Source organism: Anopheles coluzzii, chromosome 3 (genome assembly GCF_943734685.1).
Source record: "Anopheles coluzzii chromosome 3, AcolN3, whole genome shotgun sequence".
Taxonomy (NCBI): Eukaryota; Metazoa; Arthropoda; class Insecta; order Diptera; family Culicidae; genus Anopheles; species Anopheles coluzzii.
Genome location: NC_064671.1, coordinates 34,539,219 through 34,558,493, shown reverse-complemented (window position 1 = coordinate 34,558,493; position 19,275 = coordinate 34,539,219). Strand labels below are relative to the sequence as shown.

The window sequence follows — 19,275 nt, the reverse complement described above, 5'->3', positions numbered from 1 at the left end:
GGGAGACATCTGTCGCTCTCTGCATACAAATTTCATTACCCCGCACCAGCCCTCCCCGATTTTTATACCGGAGCCCCCGGAACAGTTATGTCAAATCGAGAAATGTCATTTTGCTCTGAGCAATTTCACATTGTCATTTTAAAACACCTTGATATGTACAAAGGTGAACGAAGCGTTCGAGCGAGATGCAGCGATATTCGAACGTCAAAAACCCCTCGCCATGTTGTACGGGTAGCCGCGACAGAAAATCTGCTTCATAATTCCTTTCCGCTCCCAAAAGTGGGAGGCACGTCGTAGCTCGGCGGAAGAACACCCCGTTCAGTTCCAATTCACACACAAACGCGTTGGCACACGCACACACTGGGTTCGTCCGAAGCAGCGTTTTTCTGCTGCCCAAGCTGCTGCGTTTCATCAGAAGAAACAAAAAAGTGGCAGAAAAGCAGTAGTCGAACCAACCAGTGTCGCGTACCACCACCCCGCCCGTAGTACCCACTCTCTCGTTATACAGCGCGCGCGCGTGTGTTTGTGTGTGTGTGCTCTGGAATCACAAAGGTGCGAATTAAAAAAAAAGCAATCGAAACCTCGGAATCGTAAAGGGAAAGGTAATCTTCGATTTTGCTCGATGGTTGGTGCTACTGCTACAGTTGGTCGGTGTGTTCGGGGTGGGACGGAGAAAGAGGGCAGTGCGGTATGAAAAAAAGGGAATGGTACACACACAGTCCGCCCGTGTAGGGTACGGGTGCGTGTGTATGTGTGAAAAGCTTGCATAATTTCCCGATCTGCTGCTGCTGCCGTGTGCCCCCCTTCTGTGTGTGTGTGTGTGTGTGTGTGTGTGTGTGTGTGTGTGTGTGTGTGTGTGTGAGAGTGTGTGGTTGTTCCCTGTTTGAACATGTCTAAGCAGGATCTAATTTTATCACCCCCTTTTTCTGCGTCGAAAATCGAAGCAAACTCTTTTTGTAAGGGAGCGATGGTGGCGGCAGATCTCAAGGCACTTGGCGCTTGGCACACGTTCGTTTTGTGTGTGTGTGTGTGTGTGTGTGTGCAAAGAGAAAGAAGATCAGGTTTTGAATCCATCATCGGTGATAGACAGAGAACGATCGAGTGGAGGAGGAGGAGGAGTGGGGAAAAAGGGCGCTGATTAGATGGGTGTTATGTATAGCAAGAGTTTAGCTTACACATACACAATAACACGCAGAGCAACCGAGCGCAAATTTGCTGTCGAGTTTTTATTTTTCTCACCTTCACCGAAATGGTTATCGCTGCGCACGTCAAACAAAATCGGTGAAGAGAAATGTCAGCAGCAGCAGCAGCAGAGCCCTTTCCGCTTGTCTCCATGGTTGTGTGGTTGGGATGGAGGAAAACGGCCATGAAGGGGGGAGAGACACACCATGGGAGCGAAAAGGTATCAAAGTGTGCGCGCAACCCATAGCGACGGAGCAGGCCGTAATGGTCGGGTGTGTGTGCATTCGTTATCTCTTTACCTTTGAATCTTTTCTCCACGATTGTGCGTGTGTGTGTATGCATTTAAAAATCCATAAAACCCCGAGTGAGTTATAGTACGTTCGGAACTGCGGAAAATTTTAATAACGTCCGCGATATATCGCGAGCAAATAGCACTTTTGTCCCAGTTTTACTGCAACGTGCTGCTGCTGTATCGGGTTTTCTGCGCAAATGCTACGCAAGAAGGAGAGCGCGGCGCCGTTCTCAGTGGTGTTGTGTTTTGCTGTTTTTCACTGAGTCATTGTTGTCGAAACACACGCGTTTGTGAGTGTGTGCGTGTGTGTTGTGTGTGCAAAACAGATCTTCCATTTGTACAGCTGTAGCTCAGCAGCAACAGCAGTACCCAAGATTCCACGGGGCCACTCTGCCGTCAAAATGGCGAAAAATCACCAGGCAGGCAGGCAACGGTGTGTGCGATAAACAACAAAAAAAAAACAACATGTGTGTGTTGTTGCCCAAAGCCCACCACCTCTGCTGCAAAAATAGCCCCACAAAAAAGGGCGAAACGCACACAGAGTTGAAAGATTGGCACTGAGCTTTCTCTCTCACACATTCTTTTTCTCTCTCTTTGGTGTATCTGCCCCGCTGGGGTATCAGGTGGTGCATTGGTGGCGGATTGTTTGTTCGTAAACAGTTGCTTTTCACGACTGTCGCTTCCCGTCCTGCTTGTTGGACGTGATTTGACACACAATAGACGACGGATCGATTTTCTGTCCAGGGCGAACACACTCGCACGCGCGCCACTCTCTTTACATTGGAGTGGACATTAATGGAAAAATCGATGGAGCGTTTTTTTGTTTGCCTCTTCTCATGGCCATCTAAGATCGCAGGAGAAATTCGGATATGCTGGGGATCCCTTTTGTCCAGTAAGACTGGGTTTCCGAGAGGACCTGGAACCCACTTTCTGCTCCCGTTGTCTATATTCTGTCCATTTTATTATACCTTTTCACGTACCAGTATCATTTCCAATTTAAGGTGAACCGAAAAAAATCAATGCTCGTACCAAAACGATGAGGATGCCATGGCAACGGATGCAGCGGAACAAGCGCCACACAATGAGACACTGTAAAAAAACGAAAAATGCAAATAACGCTTGGAGCTAACGCCAAATTCGCACGCCAAATGTGATGAAACGTTGCACGTTTGTGACGAAATAATGATGTGTTTTTTTATCATCTCTCTCTCTCGCTGACTCAGATGTCATTCACAGTGGTACACACACACATGCACAGCAGGCGGCGGCGATAACGCAAGAAGAAGTTTCAAAACATTGCGTGTGCTGGAAACAACGTGGCGCGGCTTCCGTCAAGCCGTCACAGCCGTGCGCAATACGCTTTTCACTTGCAAAATCAATGTACCGTGTGGCACGCCAAATGGGAACACAATATTCGTTTTCTGTCCGATCGTGGTGGTGGTGGTGGTGGGTCCTCCGAGCAAGTTACCGTATCCCGCCCGAGGGGAGAGGCCAATTTGTCCAAACCCAAACCAATCGAAGAAGATGGCGGTGGGGAAGAGGGGGTAGTGTAAGGCTTTAGTCCCCGCGTTATAACGCGCACACGAGAGTTACGGTTTCGCGAAAGTTAAGCGGTGGCGAATGCCCCCTTTCATCGCCGACCGGAGATGGACGGGGAGGGAATTAATAAACCTCGCGCCGAGCCGCCACTCCGCTGGCCACTTCCGGTTCGGTTGCCGTGTGTGCGTGTGTGTGCACACGCTGTAAGCCGTTAGAGCCCACCTTTTTCCACCTTTTAATCCACCATTTCCCCCCACATAGGTGGCCGCCCGAAGAAGAAGAAGCGGGTGGCGCGATTACTGCGCGCTGCTGTTACATGCCCCGAAGGCTTTAGCGAGCACCAACCACCACCACCGCGTTAGAGAGGAAAAATACATTTGCTCAAATTGCGTAACGTCGCTGGCTTCAACTGCCACCGCGCCACCAATCACGGTCGCAATTTATGGCCGCACACAATGCAATTATATTTCACGAACCTTCATTTCGCTCATTTGGCACACACACACACACAGGGGCACCACCACACTCAGCCACCAGCCCGCCGTTGATTTGGTTTTCGATTATTAGCGGGGGCCGCGCGGGGCCACACTGTCAATTTTTTGGTCGGCGGCGCGCTCGAAAGCGCCCGAAAATTGGAAATGCGAAGGAAAGGCGGTGTCTCGCGGCGGCGGCGGTGTTGGCTGCTGCATTGTGTATTGTTTGGTTGCTGTGTGCGAGCGAACGGGTTGTGAAGAAGAAAAAAAATGAAAGTTAACCTTTTGGCCACTGCAGTTTGGTGAAGCGAGTAGCCTCCTTAACATACGATGCTGTCTAATATTATTATGAAGGGCACGATTTATAATCGAAATGCATCAACTGTTGATCAACCAGCGTCTGAAATATTGATCACAGTTTACCTGAATAGATTATGCTTCAAGGCTTATTTGCATAAAACTCTTGCTTGTCTATTGCGACGAAGAAGAAAAAGCAGCATAACTCAATGCGAGATGATGGCGCCAATATAATTCAAACACAGCAAGAACAACGGCAACCGACGAGCATCAGCATCATTCAGTTCATCGGTGTTTTTCTTCCAACCCCCCCTCCCCCCTCACCGTGTCCATTCTGACCTACTTTTGTGCGCCACGCTCTTCTTCACAAGATATGGTACAAGCTGCGCCAAACACAAATCCAATCTCAGGGAAGAAGAAAGAGAGCAGCCGCTCAGGTACTCTAACCAGCATCATTACACCACTTGCCATTGTTTGCGTCCGCTTCTCGCCTGCCAGCATCTCGTTCGTCTTTAATTGATTGTTGTCTGGGGCAAAAAAAAAGCAAAAATCCTAACCAACCCCGACCCCCCAACAAACTTCACACAGTCCGCTGTGTTTACAAGACAGAAGCGACAAAAATAAACACACTATCTCTCACACGAACATACATACAAACATCCCATCAAGCCCCCCCCCCCCCTCAGTAGTGGGTGTGGGTGGGTGTCTATTGTATATGCTGCTAGAGCACACACGCCCCGGAGGACAGTGGACAGAAAGCATTAGAGCATCAAACATCACGCACTTCTTCCCTCGGGGTGAAAAAAAAACAACTAACAAACGTGTGTGTCAAGTGGTCGCGCAAAAACTCGCGCAAAAAAAACAGTACCAGCGCGTATGATGCTCCCGTGCGCGATCACATCGAAGCAGGCTATTTTGGGACGATCCTGCCCAAAAAACTAAGAACGATATGCAGGCACACCACCCAACAGCATCAGTTATTACACACGGCGAGCGGTTGTGTTTTCTCATGGTGGAAATCTGTTTTTTCGTGTGACAGTTTGCGTACTGAACGGCTGTCGTCAAACCCAATTTAAAGTACGAATTTACAGAGTCGTCAATCTCTCGTGGGTTTTAAAGGGGGATAAGTAGCAGTGGGGGGGGGGGGGGGGGGAATGAAGTAATTAGCAGAATTTTGCCCAACTGTTTTTGTGTTGTTTTCCTTTACGTTAACTACGCTTTTTACTAATTTTGATGTATTTTTCTTTGCCCATTTTAGCTTTGGATTGGAAAACAACACCCCATCATCGTTTGCAGGCGGAGAGAGCAAACAGCAATTTGTAACCACATCTTGAAACACATTCGCCTTCTTGATCATCATTAGATTGGCACACACGCTGGCAGGCAGACTGGCAAGAAAACGAAGCAGCCGCCGCTTGTGCGTGTGTGTGTGTGTGTTGGATGGAGTGCTAGTTTCATGTTTTTGGATCACTGAAAAGAAGAAAACAAACCGTGTGCCTCTATTTGGAAAAGCGTAGTGCTGCAGCGCACTGGATATAGAACCGTGCAAGTGAGTGAGTGTGTGTGTGTGGGTGCTGGTTTTGCGCAAGTGTTTGTGAGGCCGAAAAAACACGGTGCAAAACACTTTATAGAGTGGAAATTTAGTGAAAATCATCCTCCCCACAGCTGGAAATTGGATGTAAAACGGAAGTATCAAAAGCAGTTCATTTAGCCGAAAAACAAGTTAATCCCTTCCCCCCACTTTAAGAAAGGGTGTGTGCACTGGTTTTGCGAAGAAATCGGTCTCATATGCCCCATCGTCGACAATGGCATAAAACGGGGGCAAAACAACAAACAAAAAATCAACGAGTGCGTGAAGAAGTGGCCGAGCGCGGTCGGGTGTATGGTGAACCGTTGGCAGGCGTCGTGTAGCAAACGGGTAATCAAAACCATCGAAAAAGAGCCCTTCCTCCCCCCCTTCCGATCAGTAGAAAGAACGAAGACACGAAGATCGTCGTTTGAAGGATTCGCCGCTGCTGTGTGCAGCAAAACAAAGGCGCACACACTGCGTGAAAGGTAAGTTTGTACAGTTTACACTTAAATTAATGTTACTTTTTTAATACTTTACTTTAAGAAACGATCGGACAAACGGCGTTGCCAATATGCACATGCACACGGAAGGTGGTATGGTTTTGGAAGTATGGATTAAAGCGATCGAGTCACGAACGAGGTGACAGCATGTTGGTGTGCGCAACTTTCGCGCTTTGTCTCGGTGCACACCGCGCGCACGCGGTAATAATTTAGCTCGATCAAAGTCGCGTGTGTCTGTGTGTCTGTCTGTATTGCCACCTATTAAACACATTTTAATGGTGGCCCTATGGCCGCGCTGTGAGAGATTGTTACTTATGCCAGAATCACGCAGCCGCGCATGCACTGCATCGACGCCGTGTGCGCGCGCGGAGGGGCAAAGAATAAATAAATATAAAGCGCAATCATCGCACAACCGCACGATGCACCTCCCCCCCCCCCCCCCCCCCCCCCTCTGCCTCAAGGCAGGTCGGTTTGAGAGCAAGGCGTTTGGGGAGTAGCGGGCGTTTGCTTGCATGCAAAGCACAGTTTCTTAACGGTGATGCTAATGCGCGGGACTCAAAGTCGAGCGGAGAATCAAAACCAGATTGCACACACTAGGGGGAAGGGTGCAATTTTGGAATCCGCAACACATGTGTGTGTGTGTGTGTGTGTGTGTGTGTGTGTGTGCACACACATACGCATTAGAATGTGTGAGATATGCGAAATAATCGGCGCAGTGTGTTGTGCTGCTCCGTTTGTTTCACACTTCCTCGACGGAGTTTCGGTTACTCCGGCGCTATAGCAGCAGTCGCGGCGTGATTGAAGCGCTTTTAAGAGCGCAACCATAGGCACAGACACACACTACTGCGCTATAACGCGCTGTCCCTACTAATTCGCGCAATCCATAGCGCACAGCGAAACGGCGGTGTTTGTTGCGCATTGAAACACGTGTTTCAATTGGTGCTTCTGCTGCTGGGGCGGACGAGAGCGCGCGCAGCTGCGTCGCGCTTTTCGCGCGGGTGGAATGTCCTGAAGAATTCAATGTCAAAACAGTTCGGGGTTCTTTTTGTGCCCTACGGTGCAAGCGGAGAGGAGATAAGGGGGTACAGAAAGATAAGAGGGCGCGTGGAAACCGTTTGTTAGAGACGACACGGAAACACAATACGACAATGTGTGAGTGTGTGTTTAGTTACGCTATGGCCACGGCAAGACGCATTAGAAGACAATGGAGACGACGATGCGGTGTGGTGGTGTTTGCCTATATTCGGTTAAACAGGTGGAAGAGCTCCCCCCCCCCCCCTTCCTAGCTCCACCTTTTTGCTAACTGTTCTTTTTTTTTGCGCAAAAGAATAAAACACGCCGCGGCGGGTTTTCGGTGTGACGCGTGGGTTTTGGGACGTGTTTTTTTTGTTCTCTCCCCCAACACACCACCGCGTAAGCACGTCCCAGGGCGCAACACTGTAGCACAGCCGGTGTACACACCCAGAGCCCGTGTGCGCCGTTAATTCTTTGCGCAGTAAGATTCTCTCATAGTGCCACAGCGCAACACCTATAACACCTCCTCACCAAAGTGAGCTTTTTGTTGTTGGAGTGGTCGTTGCTCCGTTAGTGTTGGGGCTCTATGGTGTGGAAGGCCACAAACCAGTCGAACTCGAACGCTCCGTTGTTCAAGTTTTGCGATCTTCTTAGAGTATTTATTGGGCACAGTCGCATTTACCGTATTTGCGTATCTGCAGAGTATCGTGTACCGTACCCCACACTCTGAGGCTTTACGTACGCACCCGCTATTGCGTGCTCTGTCCTCCGAGGCCTCGTTTTTTGTGGCGTTACGTTTCCGTGACCCTTAATCGCGATCAACGAATGCAAAACACTACCCGCTTTTTTGCTTCTGCCGTTGCTGTCGGCCATGAATTTAAGAACTGTTGGTCCTCCCTACCACTGCTCCCCATCGCTCTCTGCGAGTGTCAGTTTGAATTAACGTCCAAGACACCACAAGACACCAAAAGCAAGCACATTTTGTTGTTGCTGGTTTGTGCTGGTGTTACACTGCGGCATACTTTTGCGACCTTAACGAAGAGGGTAAATCCTCTTACCCCCTTAAAGAACCGGAGTCGAGTCGGTGGTTAACTGTTGGAGTGTTGAGTGGCAAAGAAGAAGGCCGATGAGAGGGAACACCGAACCTTACGTCTCGGGTTAATGTGTGTAACGTCGTGTGATGATGGCGTGGTGTTGTGGTGGTGGTCTACTTGCACAATGATGACCTTCTTCTTCCCGGGCGGAGCTTAGAACGGCGCGGAGGCTTTCAAACCGAAACAAAAAGGCCCGAGTCACTTTCATGTGTAACTTGTTTCCCTTCCAGAGATGCGCGCATGGTGGTTTGTTTTTGTTTGGTTGTTTTGCCCTCATCCGGGACAACTTTCTTTTCCACCTCCGTTCCAATCCCCCCCACCGTGTCCCGTGCCCACCTTCATTATCTCTCGCACATTTGTTGCCCGCCCAGAGCACCTCCAGGGCAGCCAGCTGCGAAGGTCGCCGTGAAAGAGCTCCCACCCAGAAGGGCACCGATTCGCCGTTACCATTTTTTATGCACCGGAAGGCTGGTGTTAAACTCTCACCTAAACCCAGCGTCCAGATATTACACACACACACACGAGAAAAAAGCTCCCTTTCTCTGCCACCGCATTAATATGATGTGTGCAGTAGCGCAAAAAAAACCCTAAAAAACGACCAACAAAACAACGTGACTCTCAAGAGAGACCGTCCGTCCGTTCGTGGTTGGAATTAATAAATTACCCTTGTTCGCATCTGGCATTTGGTTGCTGTTGCGGTGTGATGTGTACATCAACCTCTCGAGCGCAACCAGCTGTGTAGAGAGCCCCATTCGATGTTGCTGCAAGCTTGTTTTTATGACCGACCGACCGGACTTCTGGCAACTTGGTGGCAGTAAGGTGTGTGGCAGAGCAAATGGGGGGGGGTTCTGCTCAAAACTCAAAAGCGAGTTGGAGGTGATGGTGTACCCGGGTGTACACCCGAAATTATGAGATCATTCAAGCACAAAGAGAGTTGAGCTTTTGCTCCTTCCAACCAACTCAAACCACCAGAAGGAGGAGGATGAAGTGGTGGTGGATCTTGTGGAGGAAAGAGCGAAGAAAGGGAGTCTTTGCCCCTTTTCTGCCTTACTGAGCACAGCCGCACAACTTGTGGATGACTCGTTGTGTGTGTGTCAATTCCACTTCGCTTGCCTGCTGTGTTGCTACATTGTTCCAACAACTTTGGTCGGAGTTGCACTCTTCCGAGTCCAAGATCTTCCGGAAGTTGTCTTATGAAGTGTGTTGTGTGACTGTCGGCCGTGGTCGTCTCCTCTATTGTGAGTGTGTCTGAGTGTATATCTCCATTGGTGGTAAGCCACACAGTCAGTCTTCCCGGTCATGATCATGATGTTTACCTTTTTAGCCTGGCCTCTGTAATGCAAAGAAAGCCATCTCACAACGCTCCTCTTACCTTCCTTGTTGCATGATCACGAAATGCATTCAAAGATCTCTCCCGCGTTTGCAGTTGACTACGTTCGAGAGGGAAACGACGAGAGCTTACAAGACGACTGTGTGGCTGTCTGTTTGTGTGTGAGTGCTAATGAAATCGCTTCACTTGAACTGTTCGTCTCCTAAAGGCAGAGAGAGACAGAGAAAGGGAAGGGAAGGGACAAAAGACCAGACACAGTCGTGTATAATGCGGAAGAGATCTTCCCATGTCAAAGTGTGGAGAGGGAAGTGTGATGACGGCTTGCGGTGTGGCGACGGAGGCCCTCATTTCTTAACCCATTGGAGATGCTTCCGTAACCTACTAAAACCCCGGCCGCATCTCCGTCGTCGTACTCCTGGCCCCCTGGTCTTTGTGTGTGTGGGTTTTATGACTCTTCTTAGGTTAAATATTCATTATTAGCACTAAAAAGGAACAACGGTGCTTCTTTGCAAATAAACGGACGAGGAGAGCGGTGTGCAGGGAAGAAAGAGAGGAAAGTTTATCTCAAAACTTTGTTTAATAAAAATGATATATCTGGAGCTCCTATCTCTCTTGATCAGACTTTTGCACAACTTGTGACTCATTTCTGACACAAGTTTCGGTTGAGCTCTGGACACTCTGGCACACTCGGCTTTGTGCAATGGAAACTCCCCGGCAGTGGTTTCTTCATTGCTTGCTTTCGGCATGGAATTTACCCAAGGCTACTCGGCAACGATCAAACTGTAGCCGCTTCGCGAGTTCTGTTGGGCCGTTCGGCGCGCACGCCTCCTCTCTGTTACATTTGCAATTGACAACAAGAGCACCGCATTTCATTGATTTAATAAAACTCGACTGATGGAAATGGGGGAAAATAAAAGTAGCTACATCAATACGCGGCACTAAACATGGTGTGGTCCTGTTGTTGGTGGTGGTCGTCGTCCCCCTTTGCTCCGGGTGACAGTTACGTGGAGTCACCACCTGGGCACCACAGGCCTTCGGCGAAGAAGGCAGTCATCATCATCATCATCATCATCGCCCACCTCGGGTTCGCTGTATTGATCAAACTCGAACGGAAATGAACTCCGGAACGGCAGTAGGAGTTCGTCGGGTGGCGGTCGCCGAAGCTGCTCCTTATTCTCTGATCCACGTTTTCGGACACGCGCCGGTGTGACCCTGGCGAGGCAGGCAGGCCCCAGGTGTGTGCTGTGTGCGAAAGACTGGTTGTTGACCGGAGATTTTAGACTTTTATTCCACGACTGTGTCCTTCAAGGCCGCATGATTCGATGCTTTTGATTCTTTGACCGAGCTACAGTGTGGTTCAAATCAATTCTCTTCTTCGCGTGCTGCTATATCTGTCGATATAAATCAATTTGTGTTGCGCAGAATATTGGCTCCAGCTTTTTGCGCCTTTTCCCCCGCCAAATTTCTGGCAGAATAATAATCGGATCTCCAGCGGAGCATGAGACGACGAACACACGATTAGCCGTCAATAAAGCAAATGATGATTCTATTGAACCTATCACTACTGGCCTGTTGGATGGCAGGAAGAGGTATCTGAAGAAGAGTAGACATTAATTCGATTTTTTTATTTGTCTGTTTGAAAAGGTTTTGTTTTTATCTAACAATCTAACACATAACCGGGTCCCCCAGGGCAGGCAGGCAGGCTTGGGTAAGAGGTTGGCTCTGGTGGGAAGAATCAAGAAAGTTGAGCAATTAATGCAACCAATGCTGCTGCTAATTACTGTGCGGTGCGTTTTGTTGCCATTTTCGTGTATTGTGTGTGCGTTTGGTTTTTTTTTTTGTTGTGCTAAATTTTTATCTACACTCACACATTTCTTGGATGCGCTTTTCGCAGTACTTTTTCTTTGCCGAGGGTTTTTGGTGTGACCAATCACATGTGCAGGCAAGGTCTGAGCTAATACAGCTTGAGTTACGTACGGCGCTGTAGCGGCGCTACTATCCGGCAATAGGTTACGCATACTACCACCACCACCACCACCACCTTCCTCTCCACAGTTTATAAGGGTAGGAAAACTCGAGGAAGCCCCTAGCACACAGGCTTATTCAACTGAGCGGATTTGTGGATGATACGGGCGAGAGCGAGTTCGCGCGTGTGAGCAAAACAACGAAATATATAGGAAGTTATCAGGGCGAGATTTTTCAAGTGTGCATTTGTGGGAAAAGATAAGGATGAAAGTAACACTGGCGAGGCTTTTTTTCCTTTCGAAGATCATAAATTGTCTGAAGAATTTCTTATTTTATACAAACCATCTGCCCTAAAAGGAATTACGGGAACACGGGGCGATATACCTCTTGCACCAATTTATGCTATTATAAGAATAAGAGATTTGCGTTCAAACTATAATTTCATAAGTCCCCTTGGATTATTACAGGGTTTTCGAGCATTATATAGACATGTTCAGCGAGTTGTAGATTCGTTCAGGCATATAATAGACTCTTTCAGCGAGATATAGAATTGTTCGGATGTAGCTGTAGACATGTTCAGCGATTCTGTAGAGCTGTCATTTGTTTTGTTTACACACTGTGCCGCAGGGTTCAATTTTTCATTCTTAAAAGTCCTAAAAGTAGCTAATAATCATTCTCCAAGCTGTTTATAACATAAATTAGTTGAAAAAAGCATATTTTTTCGAAAACCGTTTGTTTACCTTCTGATAACAATTATCCAACTTGCAGTCCAAGGGGTACGAAAGTGACAGCTCTACAGTATAACCGAACATGTCTACACCTACATCCGAACAATTCTATATCTCGCTGAAAGAGTCTATTATATGCCTGAACGAATCTACAACTCGCTGAACATGTCTATATAATCCTCGAAAACCCTGTAAAACCTTAAGGCCGGGCTACATTGATCGTACTCGCAAGTGTAATTTCGATTTTCACTAGCGCATCTGGCGGCGGCTGGTGGAAGCTTTTTTTGGTCGTCGGGGGAATGGTCGTGTTGGATCTCAAAGTTAATTAGTTTTTTCACCGTTTTTTGATGCGAAAACTGCTGAAATACTTGCACAACATATTTATCTATCAATTACAAAGCGTTTCCAGTCCAGTTAAAGTAAAATACATGGAAAAATAACGTATTTTCTAAAGCGGCTCCAAATTGTTTGGCAAAATGCTTGGGTCAGCCGCCGCCAGGAGCGCTAGTGAAAATCAAAATTGCACTCAGGAGTACGATCAATGTAGCCCGGCCTTTAAACTTCAAATTGTTAGTGAATGTCTGTCAAAAGGATTTATAGTGACTTTTGTCCTTACAGGGTTTCCCACGATTTATTGGTTGGTTCCCACGATTTATTGGTGCGTTCCCACGATTTTTTGGTCATTTCCCATAATTTTTTGGTAGCAACCCACGATTTATTGGTCGGTTCCCAAATATTATTGGTCGGTTCCCAAATATTATTGGTCGTTTCCCAAATATTATTGGTCGGTATTATATTATATTATATTTGGGAACCGACCAATAATATTTGGGAAACGACCAATAATATTTGGGAACCGACCAATAATATTTGGGAACCGACCAATAAATCGTGGGTTGCTACCAAAAAATTATGGGAAATGACCAAAAAATCGTGGGAACGCACCAATAAATCGTGGGAACCAACCAATAAATCGTGGGAAACCCTGTATGGACAGTTTCGTCACTGAATTCTTAGTAAATGCAAAGCTCATCTTCCAGAAGATAGGATCCTGCCTGCCTACGATTCTTAGGCCTTGTTCAAGCATTTCCGGTTCAAAAACTTTTTGTGAAAGCTCAATAAATTGTGAGACGAATCCAAACATTTCGGGAAGTGTCTAAAACTTCTCGGACAAAAAAAAACACCAAAAACTATGCAATAGGGTAAATGTACCAATAGTGGTGCAATTTGTAGTGGTACAAATGCGTTTTAATGGATTTAAAGCGTCAGGAAGGACAATTTATGAATATTTTAACACATAGCAATTGGAATGTTTTATCTTCTCAATCACAACCATTTTTACCATGAAACACATCAATTTTACGAAAAAATACATATTTTTATGCCTGCTTCGTAGTACCTATAATGGTGGTATGGTTCCTATAGTCATCGTGTTTTGTTCCTATAGTGGTGGTAAATATAGATGCCTCAAAAACAGTGTATAATATCAATAGAATTTAGTTTTGAAGCTGTTTTCGTATGAATAGCAAGGATTACTGCCATAATTTCGATTTCTTACTTAATTTGTTCGTAAAAAAATTATGAATTTGTTTGATGAAAATATTGATTAAAGTCAACCCACATCCAGATGAGAAAGCTTGATTTGAGGTCGATTTTTCACTTAGCCAGATAAGCGAATTATATGCCTTTGTTTGGTAAATCACTTACAGAAAACTCATTTCTGTTGCTTATTGTAATGAAAACTGTACGACATGTCAAAAATATCGGCGAAAAAAATCAGAAATGTCATGTTTTTATTGATTTTATAGCTAAGACCACTAAAGGAACATGCTTATTTTGCGTACCTATAATGGCACTATCGTAAAAAAAACACTTAACAATACGTAAATATAGTCAAAAGGCAATAAATTTTAATAAATAATATCATTTGATAACAATTATGTTAAAAAAACTTATAATTGCGTTTTTCTGTGGTCATTTAGAACGTTAACAAAGATATGAGTTTCGTTATGAAATACTAAGGATTTTGGAAAAATGTTGACACATTTGACCCGACCCCATTTAACTTTTAAACCCTTTGTTAAAGGCCGGAGAACATTTCACACTAACATAAATAACTGAATTACTTTTAATTTGCCGTATGGACTGCATTTCAGTGCAATATCACCACTATTGGTACTGCCACCACTATAGGTACGTTTACCCTAATTATTTTGTGAAACGATAAAGTGCTATTAAATGTCTCATTCATTCTTGAAAGGTCGTCTTAATAAACCCAGGCACTGAGAATCGTTCTAAACATTTGATTGCATTGGAACGTACATCTGTGTAACATCTGTGTCTGTGTAACATTGCCGGTATGGAGAGGTGGGTGCCCTTATTGCCCCGGGCTCCCCTCACACCAAGCTAGTATGTAATGGAGTAGTAGGTCGCTATGATTCATGCAAGTGATAAATCAATAAACTTTGATCAACAAACATACCCTCAAACCTCGCGGCGTGTGAAGGGAGCGCAAACCCGCTACTAAAACCTCTGAAGGCAACAGTAGTTGACCTTCGAAATGAATGAGGACATATATTGCCCCCTGTTGTAATATGTATGGCCCCTGTCCTCTCGCGGTCGCTGCTTATCAGAGATAACCGCTGTTTGGCCCCCGGGACGCTCGCGTGTTCCATTTCTTTTTGCTGATTCTTCGCCTCAACACAACAGCATAAGATTGTAGAAGCTGTGTGTGTGTGTGATGGCTGTAAGAAGAAAAAAACACAATTTCCATTACGACAATGCCAAGACACAGAGCGGGAAGAGGAGCAAATTATGAGGAACCGTTTCTACCGTTGGTATTGATTATATTTCTCATAAAAATAGGCAGCAGCGGGAGGAGGAAGTTTGTGTTGGCTGCTGTCGCGCACGTGCCTTGATGGGCGCCCGGCTGCCCCCTCTCCCTTTCCCGCTTATTAGACCCTTCGTGCATGGTACGACGAGCGCCGTCTGTTTGTGCAGCGTGCATATTTGTTGTTGCAACATCAACCTATTCCACCACCAGCAGCAGCAATATTGAACAGCAACAATCGCTCGAGCGTGCCCACCATGCAAAAAGGGAAGCCCCAGGGCTACTCGGTTATGTTTTGCCACTTCTCACTAGCCATGGCATGCTACAGTTTGTGTGTTGGTTCCTCGTTGGTGGTCACAAACACGACGCTAGCTGGCTCTGGAGCGTTTGTTGGCTGGTTTGCTTTGATCGGTTACACAACATCGGGCTTGATCGCGAGCGACGGTTCGAGTTTCACTTTGCCGAAAATTCCCCAGCACGGAAAGTGTGTGAGCGCACGCTTTCGTCATCGTTGCGCCATTGGAAGTGGCCGCCGCATCGGATGGCTGTGGCGGTTGCTGCCTGGCCTTTTGGAGCGGCGGTTCGTTAATTCCCCGACACAGTGGCGGTGGCCACTTAGACACTGTGTGCACGTTGCTCTGCCACGCCATCGATGGTAAAAATAGGATTGAAATAACGCACTTCTGGCCTTTTAATACGACATTATGCGGCCGCTGATGGGGCATCTCCGTTTAAAATTAACGATCTAATGCATCTCTTTCCCTTTCTTTCTCTCTCTCTCTCTCTTTCTAGATGGGAGACGTCGATCCTGAAACACTTTTAGAATGGCTCTCGATGGGTCAGGGCGACGAGCGCGACATGCAGCTGATTGCGCTGGAGCAACTCTGCATGCTGCTGCTCATGTCCGACAATGTAGATAGATGTTTTGAAAGGTAAGGATGGTGCTGATGCTGCAATGGAGCCAGTGTGTATGTGCATTATGGCTAAACAATCGCCCCCTCTCCCTCCTTTTCGTTGCAGCTGTCCACCGCGAACGTTCCTGCCCGCGCTGTGTAAAATATTTCTCGACGAGCTGGCGCCGGAGAATGTGCTCGAGGTGACGGCCCGCGCCATCACGTACTATCTGGACGTGTCGTCGGAGTGTACGCGCCGGATCGTCGCCATCGATGGGGCGATCCGAGCGATCTGCAACCGGCTCGAGGTGGCCGACCTCGAGAGCCGCACGAGCCGCGACCTGGCCGAACAGTGCATCAAGGTGCTGGAGCTGATCTGTACGCGGGAGGCGGGCGCCGTGTTCGAGGGCGGCGGTCTCAGCTGTGTGCTCGCGTTCATCCGCGACAGCGGCTCGCAGATCCACAAGGACACGCTGCACTCGGCGATGGCGGTGGTGTCGCGGCTCTGCACGAAGGTGGAACCGTCGGGCGCGAACGTGCAGACGTGCGTGGAGAGCCTGAGCACGCTGCTGCAGCACGAGGATCCGCTCGTGGCGGACGGGGCGCTCAAGTGCTTCGCCTCGGTGGCGGATCGGTTCACGCGCAAGGGCGTGGATCCGGCCCCGCTCGCCGAGTACGGGCTGGTGCGGGAGCTGCTCCAGCGGCTGAGTAATGCCGCCGGCGGGCCACAGATTTCATCGAGCGGTGGCGGTGGCAGTGCGGCGATCTCCTCCAGCCTGGGAACAAACTCCTCCACGCACCCGGAATCATCGCCGTCCGCGGCGCAGCTGTCGTCGTCGGCGCCCAAGTCAGCGCAGGGCGCGATGGAGGCGGGCCGATCGAGCCAATCGATCGCGACCACGATCTCGCTGCTGTCGACCCTGTGCCGCGGCTCGCCCTCGATCACGCACGATCTGCTCCGGTCCAATCTGCTCGAGGCGATGGAGCGCGCGTTCAAGGGCGACGAGCGGTGCGTGCTGGACTGCATGCGGCTGGCTGACCTGATTCTGCTGCTGCTGTTCGAGGGCCGGCAGGCACTGGGGCGGGTCGGCGGTTCGCAGGGTCAGCTAGCGCCGCGCGTTCGGCGGGCCGATTCCAGCACGGAGCGCACGCACCGGCAGCTGATCGACTGCATCCGCAGCAAGGACACGGAGGCGCTGATCGAATCGATCGAGTCGGGCGGCATCGACGTGAACTGTATGGACGACGTCGGGCAGACGCTGCTGAACTGGGCGTCCGCCTTCGGGACGCTCGAGATGGTGGAGTTTCTGTGCGATAAGGGCGCGGACGTGAACAAGGGCCAGCGCAGCTCGTCGTTGCACTACGCCGCGTGCTTTGGGCGGCCGGGCATTGCCAAGGTGCTGCTCAAGCACGGTGCCAATCCGGATCTGCGCGACGAGGACGGCAAAACGCCACTGGACAAGGCGCGCGAACGGCCGGACGAGGGCCACCGGGAGGTGGCCTCGATCCTGCAGTCGCCCGGCGAGTGGATGATGGCGGCAACCCGGTCGGACGTAAAGTGCGGCGACAGTGGAGATGAGACGGGCGGTGCTGGTGGTGTCGGGGAACCGCGGGGCGATCCGGAGATGGCGCCGGTGTATCTCAAGTTTTTCCTACCGACATTCTGCAAAACTTTCCAAAGCACAATGCTTGCTAGCGTGCGTAGATCTAGCCTAGGTGAGTGTCAGTGGTGTGAGTTTTTGTGAGAAAAGTAGTGTCAACTAATCACGTTTCCTTTTCTGTTGCAGGACTTATCAAGAAAATGATCCAGTATGTACAGCCGGAGGTCCTCTCGAAGCTCTGCTCCTCCGAGGGTCTGCAAAGTTACGAGCAAAGCTTAGGCACGCTTCTAGTCGAAGTCATCGCAAGCGTGCTGGACAATGAGGTACGTGTTGGTCGGCGACGAAAGGGCATTGAATACGTTTCTCAGTTCCTTTTGCCAACCAAGCTTCAACCAAAATCGACACCCATGGCGCGCTACTTTTGATTGGATTTCTTCGTTCTTTCCGGATCGCTGTGCTTCGGTGAAATTGCTCAAAATTTGGCATCACTCAATCGTGCACATAAACAGTCTCATTTGAAGAACTCACACCTTCTTTTCTTTGGCTGCAATCGCACTCGCTCTCAGTTTCCTCACGATCCATTTCTTCCCAACCATAATCGTGATCGTGTGCCGTGTGTACGAAATGTGGCGAAGTACTGTACTAAAGCGTCGTAAACTTTCCATTCGGGCCTTACTCCCTTACCCCTTTACAGATTAGCTACAGCTGGCCACCGTTGAGCCAACCCTCCGCCGCGTTGCCGGCGTACCTTCCACCCCTTCCTCCGCCGCCACCGCCGATCCTAACCGTCGCGCGCCATAGTTCTAGTAGCGTTAGCCATAGTCTCCTAACCAAGCACAGCTGCGCCGAGCGGTTGAGCAAGTTTGTGCAGGCCAAGCGACAGCGGCGCAATTCTAGCAGCTACATAATACCGCCGCCGCCACCGCTGCTACCGTTGACACCGCCACCACGCGGCACCACCTCGGCAAGGGCAAACGACTCGGACGAGGACGCGGATGATGAGTGGGCCGGGGCCGCCGCCGGTTCGAAAAGCAATAACAATAGTAGCGACCGCACCACCACCACCAATCCTCGCAATCGCACCCAAAGCAATTGGTCAGATCTTAGCATTGCGGTAATGATAACGTCTCTCTTGTCCCCTTCCCATTTTGTGTTTCTTATCTTTCTTTCTTTTTTCTTTATGGTTTATTCACATCGCTGGCACCAGTTTTATAATCCAATTTATTGTTTGCGTTAATTTCTGCGCATTTGTTTTTCTAAACCGTAGCGAATTGAATTAATATTACATTGGAAGCGCATAATCATTGGCGGCTCGGTGCTTTATTTAATATTCAAAAATTGATGTGTCACATGCCATTTGTAAAATAATGCTCGTCGCTTCACACAGAAAGTTAATTTGGCGAAAAATGTGTTTAAAAGTTCAATCATTCTCTGTTTCGCAGAACCATATTTTGCATCTCTTCTTCTTCTACTTTTTGCTGGCTAATGGGACGATGACGATGTGCGCACGGTTTGCTTTTTTTTATTAGACAAAATTGATAACACACACCAATCAATGATTTCGTTAGTCAATTATGAGTTATTTTATTATGTTTCTGTACCCCCTTCTCTCTCTTTATTTATCCCTACGTAACCAGAGCGTTAAAATTAAGCAATTAAAATGCTTGTAATTTAGCTTGCAGAGCAGCAGAGTGTGAAAGTGGAGTTTTTTTTTAATATAAAATTTGGTTATGCTGTCCCCTACATGATTCCTGTTCAAATTCTGCGCTTTAACAACCTCCTACTGCACCACACACTGTCAGGCCAAAGAAAATACGATCCGTAACGGTGGATCAGACCAGTTGCTTTACATTTGCGATGATCGGTGAAATTGATTCCCCCCTTTTCTCCCTTTTGTCTATCTCCCCTTCTCTCTCTCTCTCTGTTGTTATTGCTTTAGTTCTTCAGCAAAGATACAGTATTTGCCA

At 48.3% G+C, this 19,275-nt stretch overlaps 1 protein-coding gene across 7 annotated transcripts in view; it reads left to right on the top strand.

Annotated features, from left to right (window-relative positions):
* Positions 1-262: 262 nt before the first annotated feature.
* The window catches only part of LOC120957895 (E3 ubiquitin-protein ligase Ufd4), a 30,770-nt gene continuing 11,757 nt past the window's right edge, over positions 263-19,275 (top strand). For 3 of the 7 annotated variants that reach the window (XM_040380330.2, XM_040380327.2, XM_049609898.1), the window contains exons 1-6: positions 263-602; positions 5,042-5,838; positions 15,607-15,746; positions 15,835-17,423; positions 17,495-17,631; positions 18,003-18,422. In XM_040380330.2, the coding sequence (XP_040236264.2) occupies positions 15,607-15,746; positions 15,835-17,423; positions 17,495-17,631; positions 18,003-18,422 (2,286 nt within the window). In that variant the 5' untranslated portion in view covers positions 263-602; positions 5,042-5,838. Of the gene's footprint in view, positions 603-4,582; positions 4,861-5,041; positions 5,839-15,606; positions 15,747-15,834; positions 17,424-17,494; positions 17,632-18,002; positions 18,423-19,275 lie in introns of those variants that run through there. The other 4 variants (XM_040380332.2, XM_049609902.1, XM_049609899.1 and 1 more) reach the window with 3 other exon arrangements.